The following is a 19,361-nucleotide window of genomic DNA, read 5'->3' on the forward strand; positions in this document are numbered from 1 at the left end:
AATCTCAAACTTAAGTACATAACTTTAGGTCGACGCTGTTAAATGTGAACTTACTGAACTTTCTCATGAACCTATAAGTAATAAAAGACTTATTTTTCTGGTATCTTTTGCAGAAAAAAACATTAAAAGTATACAGTACGTATGAATTTAACATAGAGTTTTTAAAATTATCTTATGAATGCTGATAATATATAAGTATAATGAAGTTCAATTTATTTCTATAACGTGAATATTTTTACTTTTTTTTAAATTGAATTTCTTTTTTATAAACTTTAAAAAGTTATATAGTGACTATTACGCTTATAATTCAAAAGTTTTATATAAACTATCTTAAAACTACAGTTTTACGTAACTTAAAAACTTTGTTTCAAAGTCACTAGAAAAAAAAAATCTTTTTAAACATACTTTAAGCAATAATTAAGTTTTTTGATCCTTTAACCACGTTTTATTTTGAAGTAAGTTTTTTAAACATACCAAAAAAACAAGCTTCAAGTTTTTGTCGATTTTATTTCAAAGGAACTTAAAAGCGTCAAAAGTAGATACACGCAAACAATGTAGAAATGAACATGGCACAAATGTGATCACATCAGCAGCATTTTCAAATTATACTTGTTCTTATCAGTTAAAATATACTGTTTATTTCAAGCTACAGAAGTAAACTCTGTCTATGTTAAAACGAAATTGACTTTTTTTTATATCTGAATCAGTTAACGAAAAAATAAATTAAAACAATTTCTTCGGGTGCGTCTTTAAACTTGAGCGCGTTTTAAAAAAGGCAAATTTTCAGCAAAAGTAGTTTAAAAAAAGCAATAATATAACAAATGTTAGTTGTTCAATTTCATAAATTTTAAAATTCTAGTTGCTGTGGTTCATGTCCATCGGGTCCGCTCCACTTCCTTCCAACGATCCCATCAAGTTGGCCATCCTCAGGCTGTCCGTCATTTTGAGCACGTCTATGATGTATGAGCTGAAAAATAATTTAATGTTTATAAAAACCACTATGATGTATGAACTCAAAAAAAAAACTATATAAATATGAAAACATTTATGAATACGTCTATGATGTATGAGTTGAAAAAAAAGCAAAACAGTATTGATTTTCAATTTCATAAGTTTGAAAAATAACGTCTGATATTTACTGACCACTGGATGTCACTCGGAACTTTCTCGCACGCCTTCGTGTTGGTGAGCCACACCCCGGTGCACCTGTTGCCTTTTATCTGCAGCTGCACGCTTTCGCTTCCCTCCATGCAGCAGTCGCTCCATCCACTCCACTCCATATCGCAGTTCAGCTGACACTCTTCTGCGACGGGGAGAAGAAAAAAAAAAGTTAAAAAACTTCAACAAACAATAAAATATTTGCAAAAAACAGTAAACAAATTAAAATTCTGATATATAAATTATTCTTATAACCGGACCAACCTGTTTTGCAAGCTTCAGTGAGAGTGTCACCTACAGTCATGCCGTTGTATTCGAAGGTACAGAACCCGTCACCCGGGCTTCCTCCGCGGCACTTCCTTTGCTTTGTCTAAAGATTTTATTGCGTTTAGTACGCTTACTTTTTTTTAAAAACTTAAATTTATGCACAAATCATACTGACCCTCGTTCCGGCACCGCAAGTGACCGAACAGGCGCTCCACTGGCCCCATCCCTCCCATATGGGGCAGTAGTCGAGACCGCAGAACCTCTTCTCGATGTTGACCTTCTCGTTGCACGAGTGCTGCTGCCTCCTCGTCTGGCTTCCGCCTCCGCACGACCTCGTGCACTCCGTCCACTGCGTCCATTCGCTGAAGACTCCTGAAGTTTTTGTGGTCCGTTTAACAATTGGTAAAACATTGTCTATACACTTTTGTTATACGTACTTTTTGGTATTTAACTTAGTAAGTATTACTGAAGCAGTATAAACGGTTATAAAGTTGGCTTATACTTTTAAAGAGTTTTTTAATAAAAGAATTATAAATGTAATATCAACCATAGACTTAAAGTTTAGCTTTGTATAGCTTTAATTAGTACCACAGCTGAACAGAAGTTGAGAAGATTGTTTTACGCCAAAATCGTTGAACAGAAAACAGTACTAAAACAGTTATTTTTGAAGTCTAAACTCAGCTTGAGATTTAATCAGTACAACAAAAGCACGTGCCTGCGTCTTCGTTGCAGTTTTGCGTCTCAGTCACGACTTCGAAGGTACAAGACTGGATCTTGCTCCTTTTCTGCAAACCGCCTCCGCACCCGGTCTTGCTGCACGGGCTCCACACGCTCCAGCTGGAGAAGGTGCCAGCGTACTCATTACACGAAACCACTTCTTCTTCGGGACCAGTGCATGTGTTTTCCCTTCTCCTGTTTCAAAAAGTTGTAAATTGCAACTATCTGAAATGTTATGAAGAAAACGTAATCTTGTTAATGTGTTTTGGTTAGCTAAAAATGTATGTTTAGGTTAGCTTATTTTTAAAACCTGTAAAGTTTGCTAAAGCTGTACTATTTAAAAAAAAATTTAAATATAGATAACTAAATGAATGACTATGCAGAAGCGATGGACTTAAAAATGCTTAAAGTATATTGATTTCTTATACAAATCTAATACTAATATTTACGCCTTAAAAGGTTTGAAAACAATTTTGAAATTATATCTAGCTTTATATATCAACTAATTAAATGCTGTAAAGGAAACTGAAAATTAATATTAAGAAAAGCATGCCATTCGCTTATCAGCATTGAAAACTGAACAAAACAAACTTTATCCTGGTTCCGCCTCCGCAAGGCTTCGAACACTCGGTGGCGAACTCCCACTCGGAGTAGGCTCCCTCGTTGTAGCACGCCAACGTCTCCTCGTAGCTGCCGGTGCAGCCCTCGTCGCCGATGTTGCCGGCCTGGCACGACCTCGTCCTCATCTGCACTCCCTCGAAGCAGGTGGTCGAGCAGGCGCTCCACCTCGTCCACCCGGCCCAGTACGCGCACACTGCTTCGATGCACGGCTGAAAATTGGCTGGGTTTATAAATTGGCTCTTTGAACGAAGGTATTTAAAAGTAAAAGTATGGTCTTTTCTTTTAGATTTTAGTAAAATTTTTGCTTATGTTTTTTATAATTATAGTTAGTATTTAATTTTGTTTTAATAACTATATAAGTTTAAACAAAAACCTATTAATTCAAACTAGCTTTTTAAAAATAACACATGTAGTTAAAAAAGACTAAATCAAAGATGCAGTAAATCTTTTATTTCTAGACCGTTTAAAGTATTTTTCTAAGATAACTCCATTTTTAAAAATGGTCCACAGCATTTTCACAAACAGCACCTGATTTTCAGATTCGAGGCTGTTTCCGCAAAGATCGGTTCTAGTTCTGGTTCTGACGCCCTCATTGCAAGTTGCCGAACAACCGGACCAGTCTGACCATTCCTTGAATCCAACTGCTTCGTTTGTGCAAATATCAACTTCTATTTGGTTGTCTGAAATACAGGAGTGACCGCGAATCTGTTGGATAAAAGTTTATAGATTGTAGAGTTATACACGAAAACACTGTTAACTGATACTAAACAATGAATAAATAAACTTTAAATTTCGGATTAAAACACTAATCTCATTTTTAAAATACAATTTTTCTAACTACTGTATTTAATACTATCTAAATTATCAAATAAAAATATTGAAAAGTTTAGTTTATGGTTTCTTACTTATACAAAAAGTTTTAAAAACTCAACTTTTTAATAAAATAAAGTTTAAAAAACGTTACACTAAAAAAAAACTGCCAAACAAACCTTTGTGTGGGTACCTTGGCCGCAAGAGGTGGAGCACTCAGACCATCCGGACCACTCGTAGTACTGACCAGGGTCGGTGTTGCAGGCCTCGGTGACCTCTTCGACAACTCCAGTGCACGAGTGGACCCTGCTCCTCATGTGGGTGCCCCCGCCGCACGTCACCGTGCAAGTCGACCACAATGTCCAGTCCGAGAAGGCACCCGGGTCGGTGTTGCAGTTCTGCGTCTGGGTTTCGGCACCCAAGCAGAAGTGGGTCCTACTCCTCATTTGTGTGCCTCCTCCGCAAGTCACCTGTGAAAAAAGAAACTTTTAATAACTTTTTTTTATAATTAGGGAGTTGATTATTTTTAATCGTTTTCGACTACCAATGATTTTAATCGCACTTTTTTAACTTTTTATGATTAAAAAGAGTTTAATTCAAATTAATAAAATACTTAAGTTTTCGATCTGTTCACCATATTTAAAAAATCGTCTTAACATTATGATTGTATAAACTCAAACAAACAGTGCACTCGCTGAATGCGGACCACGGTGACCACACTGGCAGCACGGCCGGGTCGCAATCTGCCGTTTCAACCAGAGACCCGATGCATCCTGTTTGTCCAACGTCACCGTCAACACAGACACGGCTCCTTGTTTTGTAAGCTGAGAAAGACAAATGATTGAGTTTAAAAAAATTATGTATGTTATTAAACTTTGTGTATACAAGTTTGTACTTTACATCGTTTACTACTCTTGTTTTAACAAACACTAAATAAAAGTTTTTCTTTAAAATTATCGAAAAATTTTTGTTGATTCTTTTGTACAAAAATACTGTTCTTAGTTAGATTACAGAAGATAGTAACGGTTTTTATTAACAAAACTGAAATTAGTTCTTTTTCAAAATCAAATAGTCGCAAATAAACTTAGTTTATTTTAAACAAGTCATTTTCAGCTAGTAATGTTGCTTAAGTCGGTAAACGTTTGTTTCTCAAAAACTTAAGTATAAACAAACTTAAACAAGATTCTACTGCAAAGTCAGAACTTTGGTTTTATGTTTGTAACTTTAAACTTTACAACTATCATTTTTACAAATTATGTCAACTTTTTGATGTTTATGTTTTTTATATTTGCATATACTACAGCTAAAACATATCGCTGGTCTTGAAGTGTGTTTGTATATGGATTGCATGCGTTATGTCACGTTTTTTCATGATCAAAAAACTGTTAAGTTGTCGAAACTTGATGAAAAACGTGCTTTATGCAGCCGGTTTAACGAGTAGCTCTGTCTATAAACTGTTAATTAAAAAAATCGAGTTTTTGTTAATTAGTCAATACTTTATATTACTGTTTAATTTAAAATACTTGTGTACACTGAAACTTTGATATTATTTTATACATTTTTTTTGAGTTAATTTTAGTAAAACTAAATTAAACTTTACTTTTTAACATGAATTTGTAAAATACTTCTGTATGGCTTGTTATTTCTGTGTTTTATTTTGTTATGTTTTAAAAGCCAATTCCAACTAAAATTAAAAGTTTAAGTATGGTTTGAGAATTATTATGTACTCTTTGTATTTTTAATTATCCAAACTAATTGCATCTTACCTAAAAGTATAACATAATTTCACAATAAACTGATCACTTATAAATGCTATCAAACAAACAGACTTCCTATTATTCCAAGATGTCTTAGTAGTCTTAAAAAAGCACGTGTTACTCACTAGCTTTGTGTTGAAAGTTAAACAACACTACTCTGACTCAGACCAATTACTCAAGTGTCTTACATGTCGTGACTCATAAAATTTAAGAATCTTAAGTTTTATAAGATTTTTCGTTTTTGTACATTTTACAACTTTTAGTACAGATTAACTGTTATGAATACATTATGTTTCGAATTTATTTATTTAATTCTAGTATTATTTGTTTATGAAACTAAAATAATCCTAGAATCAAAGTTTTATTCAAGTTCTCGGAGAATAATTTAATTTTAATAACTTAAGTAGCTTCATTTAAATAAATAAAAAACCTTAAGATACAAACATAAAATTATTTTTTATTGCTATTATAGAAAATCCCGGGTTCTTATAAGTTAAAAACAACGACTGAAAGTTTTTGCTTGAACAAAAAATACATATCTGGTATGAAACAAAACACTAAATAGATGCAAACTTACGGTTTGTGCAGATGTCCAAGCAGTCGCTCCATGGGTCCCACGGTCCGAACGAAGGACACGCCTGTTCGTTGCAAGAAATCGTCTCTTCCTCGGCTCCGAGGCAGGTGTGCACCCTGAACCTGTTCTTGATCCCTCCGGCGCACGACACGGAGCAAGCCGACCACGCGGACCAATCGGCTTCATACTGGCCAGCTGTTGAATTAATGTTTAATATTTATAATTTTAAATCAGTAGAAACGAAAGTTGTTGTTTAAAATTACGTCTTATCAAAAATGTACTAAACTTCCATTTTGAAGTATACATTTTTGCAAATAGAAATAAATTTGAACACTGAAACATTCATAAGCTAAAAAGCTACTTTGCGTACACTGCAACTTTTAATATATTTTCTAGTAAATAAACACTGACGTCCAGAGTCGCACTCTTCGATCTCCTCGTTGACGGGGAGTCCGTTGGAGCAGGTGCTGGCTTGAGTCCTGATCCTGACCCCGACTCCGCAGGACACCGAGCAAGGCTGCCAGTTGCTCCACTTGTACAAGATGCAGCACTGTGGTTCACCGCAGCTGATAGTCTGCAAGTCGGTTGTTGTTGTTAATGAAAGTTTAAAGACAGTTATTTTGAATTATACTTTGGTTAAAAAACACTCGTAATTGAAGCAAAAAGTTATATTACTTTAGCTTAAATAGTTAAGAGTCAATGTTATTAGATATTTTTATAAATTATTATTACAAAATTTTTAGTAAATGATAAAACTTAATAGAGAAAAAAAGTGAACATTATTTATACAAACTCTACGTTATAGAATACAAAAGTTGACTATCTTATTTGTGTAATTTTTTTCAGATGTTTTGAAGCATCAGTAAACAAACGTGACACTCATTTAGTTAAGGAAAATGTCAAATTTATATATATTTTTTTTGTGAACGAGTTACTAAAAAAAATAACTACTTATACTTTATCTAATATTCTATCTTTATATAACTATCATGCAAAAGTGCTAAAAGTTTTTTAGACATTTTTTGTAGTAACTTAAGTCAGAGCAATCATATATTAAACAGTTATTGAAATAATATTTAAAATGCACAACTAAAAATATATTTTGTATAAATTAAAGCAGCTGTAAATAAATTCCAAGTAAAGCGCTTTATAATTTTACATTACGCTAAAAAAATACGAAAAGTGGTCACAATTTTTTTTAAGTTAAACGATTTATAACTCTTTACTTTAAGCCAAACGAAATATTTCACTCTTTTGAACCCTTAAGCTTATTATAGAAATCGGATTGATAAATAAATTCGGCTACAAATAAATACAAAAACAAATAAATAAAAAATACTTGACAGGTTAATTGTTTTTACGATGATATAAGCTAATACTTTGTTTTCCAACAAACAGTTGTATTTAAAAGCAACAGAGCTCATTTATTTTAGAAACAATTAAAGTCCGGTTGCAGGCTTTTTGAACCATAAGTTTATATTTATGAAATAATGTTTAGGTTTAAATAAACTTTACTGGTAGCATAGTTAATAAAAGTATACGTTATAAAGCAAGCATTAACTTTTGGAGAGTAATTTATTATGTAAGTTTATTTTTTGTCGAAATTTAGAATTTTATCATTAAAAAAAGTTTATATAAACTTTTATAATACTAAAGTTTAATAAAAGAGCAATTTTATGCTCAAAAAAAAATCCATATACAAACTTTACGCAAGATACAAGACCTTAAAATTAAAAAGTCGTTAAGTTCAAAAACAAAATTAGTTGTTCAACAACAATCATTGCGCAAAAATATAGCAACAACCTTATATAAGTAAAAAAACTTTTAATAACAAAATGTTTATTAGTAGGTTCTCGAAATAAACTAGTTTAAGCTAAATAAATGTACAAAGCTACCTGTTAACGACTACGACGTTTGAAGTATTCTAATTATTGGTTTTTATTTAGTTTTATAAGTATATGAACTGTAGTCCCGAAACGCATAAGGTTATCAATTGACAATTACAGTCTTTTTTTTTTGTCTTTTACTTATTTGATCATTTTTTATATTTTCCAAAATATAACAGTAACCTATAACAGTTATTCATTAGATCATAGTGAAACAAAAACTATTTTTAATCTACTCATAAAACCACTGCTACTCCTTGAAAAAATATCTGAAATACTTGCGGTAGGCGTGACCGGTTGTAATCACATCTAATAGACGACAATCACACTTTTTTTCTGGCCTCAGGTCACGATAACTTATTTTAACCGAAAAAAATCAAAACACTACTTTTAACGTTTGTTGCTCGTGTTTGTGGAAAGATTTCCAGCTCCAAAAAGTCCGCCATTATGTAATTGGAAAATTTTAAGTAGTGAAAACAACTTGGAAAAGGGTGCGCTTCTTTTTCCAAGATCAATTGACAAGAAATTAAATTTCAAATAAATGAATTCAAATTTTTTAGGTGAAAAACTAGCCTCCAAAAAACACATATTTAAAGATAACGAAGCAATTTATAGTGGGGTAGGTAAATGACTTAAATTTTCCAGTAATTAGAAAAAAATCAGCCTAAGTAAAGTAATTTTTCTTATTAGAAGACAGCAGGAACATTGCGGCTAAACTGTTTTTGAAAAGAAGTTGTTGGGCGATAAATATAAATTTTGTTTGAAATGTGGTTAGTTTGTTTTATAAACAAATGTATCGCGAAAAACAACACAGTAAAAAAGGCTATATTTACTTTCAAAACATGAAACCGATGCCAAAGCGAAAATAGAACCGATGAAAGCGAAACTTTCGTTTGTGAACGTGTCTGCGGTAAACAGTTGACAACTTAAACTTGAAGATGGCACGCTTTAATAATTGGGCGACAAACCTCAACGTTGTCTTCGGCACCGCAAGTGGCCTTCTGCCGCCTGGTGGTCACTCCCCCGCCGCAAGTCAAGCTACACGTCGTCCAGCTCGACCAATCAGAGTAGGTTGGATCGGCGCCGCACGCCTCGGTTTCGAAGTCGACTGGTAAGTCGCAAGTGTGGCCCCTCTGACGTGTTCTGGTTCCTTCGAGTGGTATTGAGTTGTTAGCAAAGAAATTAGTTTGTAGCGGTTGAAATGGACGTAAGAAAACTAATTATAAAAAAGTTTGAAAATTTAAAAAAAAGGATAAATATTTTTTATTTTTTCTATTGTAAAGACATAGTGTTTTTACTTTTAAAATATGTGTTCTTTTATTAAAGTGTTCTAAATTTTATTTTGAATTAAAACCTCCAGCACATGATTGAGAACATGGGCTCCATTCTCCCCAGGTTTCGTAATCGCCTCCCGATCCACAAACTTCTTCTTCAATGTTGTCTGGAGCTCCACAGCTATGTACTTGGAATCTAGTCTGTTTTCACGTTTTGTTAGATTTTTTTATTACAAAATGTCTTAACAAAAACTATATCAAGTTCGATTTTTCGCTCACCCTGATTCCGATGCAAGTGGACGAGCATGTACTCCATTCGGACCAGTCTGAGTAAAATCCTGGCTCTCCGCAAGCCTGGGACTCTTCCTTGATAGGGAGGCCGCAAGAGTGGACGGACTGCCTGTACTGGATTCCGCCGGGACAGGTGGTGGAACATGCGGACCACTCGCTTGGTGCGCCGTAGCTTCCTGGATCGGTGTTACATGCTCTGCAGAAAAATAAATTGTTGAAAACAAAGTTTAAAAAAAAGTTTATTTATTTGTGAAACTTTTGTAATTTTGTTATTTTAGTTGTAAAAGAGAATCTAAACTAGTTTGTTGCCTGTTATTAGGTAAATTTATAAAGAACAAACAGTTTTTGCAGTTGACCTTATACAGTCCAAAAAATTTTTAAATAAAAATCACAAACTCAGCCTCGATGTCAACGACTCCGGTGCACACGTTGCTCCTCTGCCTCGACCTGGTACCTCCTCCGCACGTCACAGTGCACTCCGACCATTCCCCGAACTCCCCGAAACCGGGATCGGCTCCGCACGAGTCGGCCTCGATCTGCTGGTCGCCGGTGCACGACTGCACGCGGGATCTGGTCTTGGTGCCGATGCAGGTCGAGTCGCAAGCGCTGTACGCTCCCCACTCGAGCCAGTATCCTGGGCCGGCGTCGCATGCCTTAGAAAAAGTTTTTTAAAGTTTAAATTTGAATTTTAAAAAAAGAATTTAAAAAAACTAGTGTTTTTTAAACAAATTTATTATTAATCAATAAGTAAAGGTTGTAATTGTATCCTTCATAAGAATATAACTTCTGCTAATAAAACTTGTAATTATTTTTAACTTTAATGTAAGTTTAAGAAATTTTATAGTTTTTATCAAAGTTTTATATTTTGCAAATAATTATTTTTGATTTAAAAAAATATTTAAGGTTTCCATAGTTATTTTAAGTACCTTACTTTTAAGTAGAGCAAAAAAATGTTTAAAATTTAATAAATTTTTGTATTAAATAAATTTTTTACATATACAAACCATTTCATCGATTTCAACTACAGCAGGAGCTCCAAGCCTTGCAGTGCATTCTTCGTCGTAGGATTTAGTTCTAGTTTGCACGCCAGTGTTGCAAGTGACGCTGCATGGAGACCAATCAGTCCAGTCCAGCAAGAAGCAGCATTTTTGAGTGTTGCATTCTTCAACTTCTTCCTCGACTCCATTTCCCATGATATCTTCCGCTGTTTGATTTAATATTCATGTTAGAATATTTTTAGATCTCAGTTTGCAACTAAACCAAATTGTAATAAATCTAGACCTCATAATCAAAGGTCGTTTGAAAGTTGCAGATTTATTCAGTTTTAACCAAGTTTTTGTCAAAAGTTAGACTCTTGTTAAAGATACACTTTTTATTTATAAGTATTTAAAATAAGTGTAATGAAAATGTTTACTCACGGCAAGGGTGGGAGCGGCTTCTCCTGCGGGTTCCGGTTCCGCAAGTCTTTGAACATTCGGACCAGTTGGAGTATTCTCCCCAGCTGCCTCCATCTCCACAGAATTGTTCCTCACGCTAAAAGTGTAACAAAATGAAACTTTTGTGTCATTTGTTAAATATAAAGTAATTTAAGGTTGTTTTTAGTTTTGCCGCCTTTTAGTATAATTTAACAGACATTTTTGTATAATATCCGAAAAAAAAATTTGATGTAATTTTTGATAAAAAAAAACTTACTTCAACATCGGTCGAGCAGAGCCTGGTTCTTGCCCTCTTCTGTGTTCCTGACAAGCAAATTGAAGAACAGGCGCCCCAGCCGGTCCATGCAGGCCAGTGGTCTAAGTTGTGATGAATTATATAAATCTTGTTGGCTAAACTACTTTATCTACGTTTTTGTAAAGCTTTTTCTATCATGACTAGCAAATAAAGTTAAATAATGATATGTAAAACCAAACATTTAACACTTTGGTTGTTTTTTAGTAACTTCTGCCTTAAAAAATGTCTTAATCTGGTCAACTCTGCAAAAAATGTTTACAAAACATAAAAAATAATAAACTGTTTTACCTGAAAGTTTCTAGGTTAAAGCTGATGTCCAAAAAATATTTTAAACCTTAACTTTGATTTTATTTTGTTTTGACTGATTTTTATTTATTAATATTACAAATACAATACAATACACAAATCTACTGTAGTTAGTACTAAAAAATTGTTAGTTTAAGGTCAACGGTGTTTCCTGCTTAAACCAATAAAGCTATTTTATGAAAACTAAGGGAAATACAAATCAAATTAGATTAATTATTCTTGTAGTTTTTGAGTCTAAATTTTTTATTTTTATTTTGAAGTTCAGATTAAATCTAGAAAATCATTAAAAAACAAGTGCAAAAATGTCACCTGGTCCGAGACAGATTTCCTCTTGGATGACTTCTGGTGCGCCGCAAGTGTGGACCTGAATGCGAGTCCTAATGCCGGAACACGGGTCGCTGCACTCAGACCATGCGGACCAGTCCAAGTAGGAGCCTTCTTCGCCGCAAGGAGCTTGGTCCTGCACTACCTCGTCGGTGCAGGCGTGCACTTTGGACCTCAACATCACTCCGCCGAAGCAGGACTGCGAGCAGGAACCATAAGCGCTCCTGTGTATGATATTGGTTGTAATATCGCAACTATTTTAAAGATTTTTTGACAAGTTTTTTATTGCTTTTTTAATTGAATGGTTTTAGAGATTTTTTTACTTTGAAAGTTTTAGTGTTAACTCGCTTGATTTTTCTTAGTACTAACTACATAATAATATAACAATCAGAACTTATTTAACTGTATGTAGTTTAAATATACATATGTTGCTTTTTTTAGTCGTAAACTAATACTCGGAATTTAAGTTTTCAGACGAGAAATAAAAGTATTTTTATATTCTTGACTTTTAAAGGAAAAAAAAGGTAACTTTGAAAAACGAATCCATAAAAAAGCGCTTTGTTCGGAAAAATAGTTTTTTTTTAACTAAATACTTATAGCAAAAATTCTATCAATCAAAATTATTTTATTCTCAATTTTAGCCAACTTAGCAAAACTAATTTCACTTCTATGAAAAATTTCTACTTACCATTTTCCAAAGTCTCCAGCTTCTCCACAAGTTCCTACCTCAACATCTTCACCCGGAAGGCAAGAGTGCACCCGGGAGCGAGTTCTCTCTCCACCGGCGCAAGACTGGGAGCAGTCGCTCCACAGCGCCCACTCACCGTAGGATCCGTTGTCTGAAAAGTACCAAATTGTGTATTGAAACCGCGTTTTGGAGGCAAAAAATTCCGCGAGTCGCTCGGTTAGCCGCGAGGCATAACGGTCAACTTCGAATTAGGTGCAGCACGTGCGCGCTTTACTGAAAACTGACTAAAGTATTCGAAGAATTGAAGCTACTTTGAGTTAGTTAAGTAGAAACTAAAAGTGATTAATTTGTGGCAAACCTCAGAATTTTAGATTAAGCAAGATAGGTTTTCAAAAAGCTAGTGTCATAAGTTGTTCGTCTAAAAAAATAATAACTGATATACAGAAAGATATACCGCATAGAACTTAAAGCAATAGACCAAGTATATCAAAAAACTTTACTTGTATGAATATGAGCACATTGTTTAGTTTATTAATTTTTTGTATCTTGACTAGCTGTAGTATTTAAAAAAACTTGAAGGGTTCAAAACACTTTTTTAAAGCTAAATTAATTGACTTTCATGTATCAGTAAAAATCTACAAAATACAATTTTCAAAATCTAAGGATTTCTTAACTGTTTGTTTTATGACAGGATGTTTAATTTAATTAAAAGTTAATACTAGGTAAATATTAAATGAATGTTTTCATCGTTTAAATAGTTTTTTACTATTATTTTAAAATAAGTTTAAAAACCAAAAGTATAAAAACAGTAGTTGTATAAAAAATTTAAAGTGTATAAACTATACTAAAAGATTATTAATAATTAATTTTTTTTTATTAACTTTTAAAAATTCTCAATCGCTAAGAGTATAAGTTGTTTTTGCTTTAGTATTTTAAACATTTTTAATTTTATGTAATAAGTGTATGTTTATATTGTGACTTTTGCGTTTAAAACTTTTTTTTTTTAATTATTACTATTTCTTGTTCTGGAAGGTAAAGCTAATTAAGTAACGTTGTAGTATTTCAGTTATGATAATAAAATATGGCGGATAGTTGTTTTTTAAATTAAAAAATAAGTTGTTTGACAAAAATATACCATATGCATTTGTTTAACCTACTGTTACATTTTGTATGCTATCACAAAAAAATATAATGTAAAGAACTCTTATATAATGATAATTAAGTTGGATATACTTAAAATTAAAACAATTTTACAGGCATAAAAAGTGTTGTTAATTTTTTTAAGGCCATAACGTATCTTTTTCTGTGAAATTGGTAAACTTCAGTCCTTTAAGAACTGCTTATACAGATATAAATTTAATTACTTTAAAAAAAAGTTTGTGACAGGTTTTATATCAAAATCTAATTATTATGTGAAGTGCTTGTAATGTTGTTGCAAATTAGCGATTTAAATTAACTAATTTCGTTTAATAGTGTAATACAGTTTATGTAACAAGTATTTCTTATAAAACAATGTATATAAAAATTATGACTTTACTCCATTGCGTTATGTTTTTGTACCAATTTACTCTCATAAGAATTTAAAAAGTTAACAAAAATTAAAAAGAAATTGAGATAGAATAAAGTCTAACTTGGTTTATATTAAACTTCTAGGGTTGTAAGTATTAATGTTACACTGCTTGTGCATCTAGCTATGTAATGTTAGGAAAATGAACAAAATCAGTGATAGCAAAAAAGTAAAACAAGTTTAAACTGTTAAGTAAATTTAGCTAATTTTATTTGATAATGTAATTGTTATTAAAACGGAACTATGTAGTAATCACTTATATACCTTCTTTTGCTTTAGATTAATAATAGTTTTTATAATAACTTATTTCAACTAATATTTAAAAACTTACTGTCATCTCCAGTGTTGCAAGCTTCTACTTCTTCCTCTGCTGCAATTTCAGGACACACATCCAACCTGATTCTTGACCTTGTTCCCTAAAAATAGTATATATATATTATTAGTTTTAAAAGTAAATTAATCCTTTTTACATTATATTTTCAATAAAAAATTACAAAAGCACAAAATTTTGAATTTTTAAAAATAAATGTTTATTTAAAACTTAGTTTTTTAACATTTATTTTATAATAAATAAATAAATATATATATACTAACAGCACCGCACGATGTTGAACAGGCAGACCATTCGCTCCACTCAAGCTTGGCGCAGCAGATTGGTCCTGAGCAAGCTTCTGTCTCTATGACGTCAGCTTCTCCGCATTGTGAAACCTTGGTTTGAATTTTTGCTCGTAATTTTTATGTGAAGCTAGGTATTTATAAAAAGTTTGTTGAAGGAGTAGCAAGTATTTAAAAGTTGTTGAGTTAACAATATATTTTTTGAACAAATATTAAATAGCTCGCACATTTGTTTGGAAATGGAAAAAGTCCTATTTTTGTTTAGTTTTGTTTGCTCTTTGAATAACTATTAAGTTAATTAATTTAAGCATAAACTTACAGAAGTTCGGCTTCTTATACCACTTCCGCAAGTAACACTGCAATCACCCCACTCAGTAAAAGGTAAGAACGGTTCTGTTGCACCGATACATTCAATCGACTCACTGCCCGATCCAGCACATCCTAGAATAATAATGTGTTAAACAAAAAAGGTATAAAAAAAGGTCGTAAAAAATGGTAGTTTAAAAAAAATAAGCTAAAAACTAAAATAGGAGACAAGGTTACTTACATGTTAAAATATTTATTCTTAACTTTATTAAAACTTTCGTTTGTATTTTAAGTTTACAATACTACAATGATAACAGTAAAAGAACTATTTTATTATGTTGTTATTTAAATTTGACGATGTTGAACATAAGCTAGTAATATAACAAATATCTCAAAAAAAAGTTATTATTCTAAAAACAATCATAATTTTTTCTTTATGTTTAAACTTTAGAGATTAAAATTTTAAAAAATTGCGTAAAAGTATTAAACGAGATGTAAACCGTTTTGACAAACTAGTTTTAAAATACAGCTACAAGTATAAGAATTAGTTTAAAACTAGAATACAAAACCTATAATTTTATGATAACTTTGGAAGTTAGACTAACTTTATTTTAATATTTTTGTTCAAGATAGTTATCATTTAAATTAAATTGTTATTCTAGTTTTAAATTAGATAATTTTTTTAGTTTTTAATCGTGAAGTATGTTTGTATACAGTACAATTCTTATGATTTTCTTTTTAAATATATTCGATTTTTTAATAGCCTAATTTTAACGCAATTTTTTTACTCAAAAGCTAAAATAAACTTATCAATAACCTCCTGATCCAGCTATTCCTCCAACACAAGTCCTTGTTTTAGTTCTGACACCGTTGAAGCAAGAAGCGCTGCAAGCTCCAAATTCTCCCCAGCCAGACCAATATCCACAATCATTGACTACTGGGTTTGAACAGGGCCTGTATCAGAAGAAAATAAGTGTGAACTGCTATCGTTTCTATTTACTTTAAAGTAAAAGAAGTATTTAAAACCTATTTAAAATAAATTCAACGTAATAATAAAGTAAGATTTCGAACCTTCATTTTATAAAATTCTAGAAGTTTTAGACTTAAAAAAGAGTTTTACATTAAACTGATAAGGTTCTCTATAATGTTACGAGTAAAAAGAAATCTTAATGATTTCAAAACAAAATACTAAAGTTTCTGACAACCTATAAGCACTAACTTAAAATCTAAAGATGATCCTGCACAAAGCGGAGAGTCTTTACCACAAGAGCACCTTCTGAACCTGGTTTGAAGGGAAGTCAAGCAACCTGCTTTGCAAGAGCTCCATGCAGACCATGGTAACATGCTGCATGCTGATTGAAAAAAAAAATTAGCAAAAACTAGCTTATGTTGCTTTGGGCGTTGAAGTTTAGATAAAAGTTCAATAGTTAAGCTAAAAAAATCTTTTCAGTTTTATTTCCAATGCTGTTGAAAAAAATTGAAGAGTTCTATTTTATAGTATTAAAGTGTATAAAATATCAAGTAGTGGTTATGTGAAACATTAGTAATTCAATATATTGCTTACCAGGTGTTGGCTCTGGAGTTGTTGTGGTAGGTGCTGAAAAGTATAACGTTTATAAACTAGGTGCATATAATTTTAAACTGATTCAAGTTTTAAAAATACATAAGTAATTACAACAGACAGTTTTGTATTTACCATTGAATTTGAAAAATATTTCAAAACAAATATTGTATACACTATCAAAATTAGTTGAAAAGTAGAATAACAACAACGAAATTTAAACTAAAATAAGTTTCATTATTATAAACTATAACTACAAAAGGTAAATTAAAGCTATTTAAGAAAATTTTTCACAACGTTTATCATATAACATTAATAGAAAAATGAAAAATTAGAATAACAAGATTGACTTACGCAGTGTAGGTGCGGATGTTCGAACTGCAAAAAGTAATATATTATAAAAAAATACCAAAAAATTGTCCGTAAAATTTTTACGTAAAAAATAAGTTATAAATTACTTTTTGTAAATTACACATACCTTGACAATCGGACGATTGAGATATGTAAGTTCCTGCAGGTTTTGACAGAGTGCAAACTATGTAGGCCTGTACGGCTGCTAATTGCATGGCGGGGTCTTGTGAAGGCACGGAAAATCTAAACTGCCTCATCAGTCTTTCCGCTATTCCCGAAACGCTGCCTGTCTTGTAGCACCAACCGCCTGCACCGCCTGGCTCGTTCTGAAATTTTTGTTAAGTTTCTTTACATTAATAATAATATTGTACAAACTGTGTCATTAAAAGTGTTCAGTTATAATTTAAAAAGTTTTTTGTGTGCATATAAAAAAAACAGCTGACTTATAAACAACTAATTTAATAGTTACACTTTTTTGTTTTCAATTCTTATTAAAAAAATTATTAAATTTTTTCTTTCGGATTTCACAAAGTTTACTTAAAGTTTATAATTAAAAACGCTGAAATCATTTCCTCGTACGATCTTTACTACAAACTGCGGTGTACTCAAGTTTATCACAAAAATTTACATGCGTGTTTAGTAAACACAGCTCGCTCGAGAAACGGGCGCCCGTCCGACAACGGACGCGATAAAATTTTTCATCGCAGCGCTGCGGGCCATGCGAAAGCTCGCCTACCGTTAAAAATAAAACATCAGTAGAAATTTTTTGTAACCAACCCTGCCGTGCACGTGCCAGCAGCAGCCCACCGAATTACAGCTTGCCTCATCCAATGCACCCGACTCGCAAAGCTCGTGGTCGCTCAGCGTGCATGCGAGAGCTGTGATAAATTATTTTCAATGATTTGGTGTTAAAGTATTTTTCTTTAGCATTAATGTTGAATGTAGTAGTTGAAACTTAAAGTTTTAAATTTAAGATAGTTCAAGTCTGTAATAAGTAAACCGTAAGGCCTAAAAAAGCATAATGAATTTCAATTGGTGCATAAAAATTATTTAGAATAAAGCTTTTAAAAAATATATTTTCAAGTTTTTAAATTCAATACTTTATTAAAACTAGCGTACTGCAGAAACACTTTATTCTAGTTACGTTTAAAATGCTTATAATAGTCAGCTCCGATAGCTTTCTTGAAAAGATACTTTTTATTTTTAATATTTATAATTGAGTTTACACTAGGTTTTGAAATTGGACAATCATTCTTGTCCAGTAGGTTATTTTTAGTATCTACTCAAAATATGTCAAATAAAATAGTTGTAAATTAATTGTTAAACATATATAAGTTTCGATGAAGTATAAGAAGTGTTTTAATTCTTCACTTATAACTAGATTTTAACTATAAAATATTAGAATTTTTTTAACTTAAACAAAGAATTGAAACTGATACAAAATTAAGATTTTTACGTTTCTACAATACAAGTTGTTAATAAACAGGTAAACTTTTACTGTAAGCACAACAAAACATAAATCGCTAAATTTTCTTCACTTACCTCTTATGGTGTTTTGAACTCTGATTTGTGTGTTGGTTTGAGCGTAGGCTGCTCCAGCCGCTATAAGAAGAAACAGAAACCCTTTAGATAGAGTCATGTTTAAAATAAAAAAACTCTACATTAATATATTTACGTAAATAAATTTTTTTACTTAGAGCTAAGTACTTTTGCTTAGCTCTAACTTTTTTTATTAAAAAAAATCTTCTTGATTAAAAACGATTTCTTCTAAACTTACAGATACAGTCTATTTTTTGCAAAATAATTATTCTCAATAAGAATTTTAGTATCGAGTTATAATATTCTAAGCAACGAAAGAAAATTTTTACTTCAGTGGATGTGGTTTTTTACAAACATATTTTTGGTTTGTATATCGTATAAAGTAAAATATAGTTTTAGATCAAACATACCGAAAATCAGATACATGTATTAAAACTTAAACTTTTGTAAATAAACCATCAGGTAAAAGCTTTTTTTATTATAGTATAGACTACACAAGTTGAACTTTATAAAAACTACAATTTAATAAGGCATCATTTGTAATGTTGTTTACGAGCTTTTGTTCACATATTTTTCAATTTTTTAAACTACATAAAATATAAAAAAAGTAACTTTTTTTTTCAGATTTTATTTGTCACTAAACATGTTTATGCTTTTGTTTCTATCTTATTAAACTCTATATCTGATTAAAATAAAAACTTTAAATATGAGTCTAACTTATAAAACATCAATACTTTAAACAAAAACACTAACTAGAATTTATAAAAATAACATTTAATATAATTAATAAGTCGATCAAGCTATTAAGTTTAGTTTTTTTAAACTAGTAAAACTAATACTAATACTTATAATTAAAACTCAATTCTGTCATAATATGTTTTTTTTTGTTTTGTAGAAGTCAAAAATATGAAATAAGGTTGTTTAATATGACTGTTATTTTTGAAACTTTAGTTATTTTTTTTTCGTGACTGCATAAGTTAAATATCATATATTTTTATAGCTTTATTAATACCAATTA

The 19,361-nt window shown here is 31.5% G+C and overlaps 1 protein-coding gene across 1 annotated transcript; it reads right to left on the reverse strand.

The window, feature by feature from the left end:
- Positions 1-487: 487 nt before the first annotated feature.
- LOC145839540 (uncharacterized) lies at positions 488-18,457 on the reverse strand. The gene is made up of 30 exons (XM_082947140.1): positions 18,347-18,457; positions 17,582-17,682; positions 16,932-17,130; positions 16,808-16,831; positions 16,457-16,489; positions 16,112-16,244; positions 15,710-15,846; positions 14,906-15,027; positions 14,566-14,679; positions 14,303-14,387; positions 12,405-12,555; positions 11,702-11,940; positions 11,048-11,148; positions 10,774-10,888; positions 10,360-10,559; positions 9,752-10,008; positions 9,344-9,551; positions 9,145-9,265; positions 8,759-8,940; positions 6,316-6,478; positions 5,908-6,099; positions 4,258-4,397; positions 3,753-4,043; positions 3,292-3,468; positions 2,734-2,972; positions 2,141-2,337; positions 1,601-1,797; positions 1,423-1,528; positions 1,144-1,303; positions 488-967 (listed from the first exon to the last, which is right to left on the reverse strand). The coding sequence occupies exons 1-30, from the start codon at positions 18,441-18,443 to the stop codon at positions 856-858; spliced, it is 4,593 nt and encodes a 1,530-aa protein (XP_082803266.1). The 5' UTR covers positions 18,444-18,457; the 3' UTR covers positions 488-855.
- Positions 18,458-19,361: the final 904 nt, after the last annotated feature.

Source organism: Thalia democratica, chromosome 6, assembly GCF_965202585.1.
Source record: "Thalia democratica chromosome 6, ktThaDemo2.hap1.1, whole genome shotgun sequence".
Lineage (NCBI taxonomy): Eukaryota > Metazoa > Chordata > Thaliacea > Salpida > Salpidae > Thalia > Thalia democratica.

Coding starts and splice junctions, on each gene's coding strand:
- LOC145839540 (XM_082947140.1), bottom strand. CDS start 18,443: ATGACTCTATCTAAAGGGTTTCTGTTTCTTCTTATAGCGGCTGGAGCA. Junction 12,556..14,302: donor TTGCAACACTGGAGATGACA/GTAAGTTTTTAA, acceptor GGTACTTTTCAG/ACAACGGATCCTACGGTGAG. Junction 2,973..3,291: donor GCCTCGAATCTGAAAATCAG/GTGCTGTTTGTG, acceptor GCCAATTTTCAG/CCGTGCATCGAAGCAGTGTG.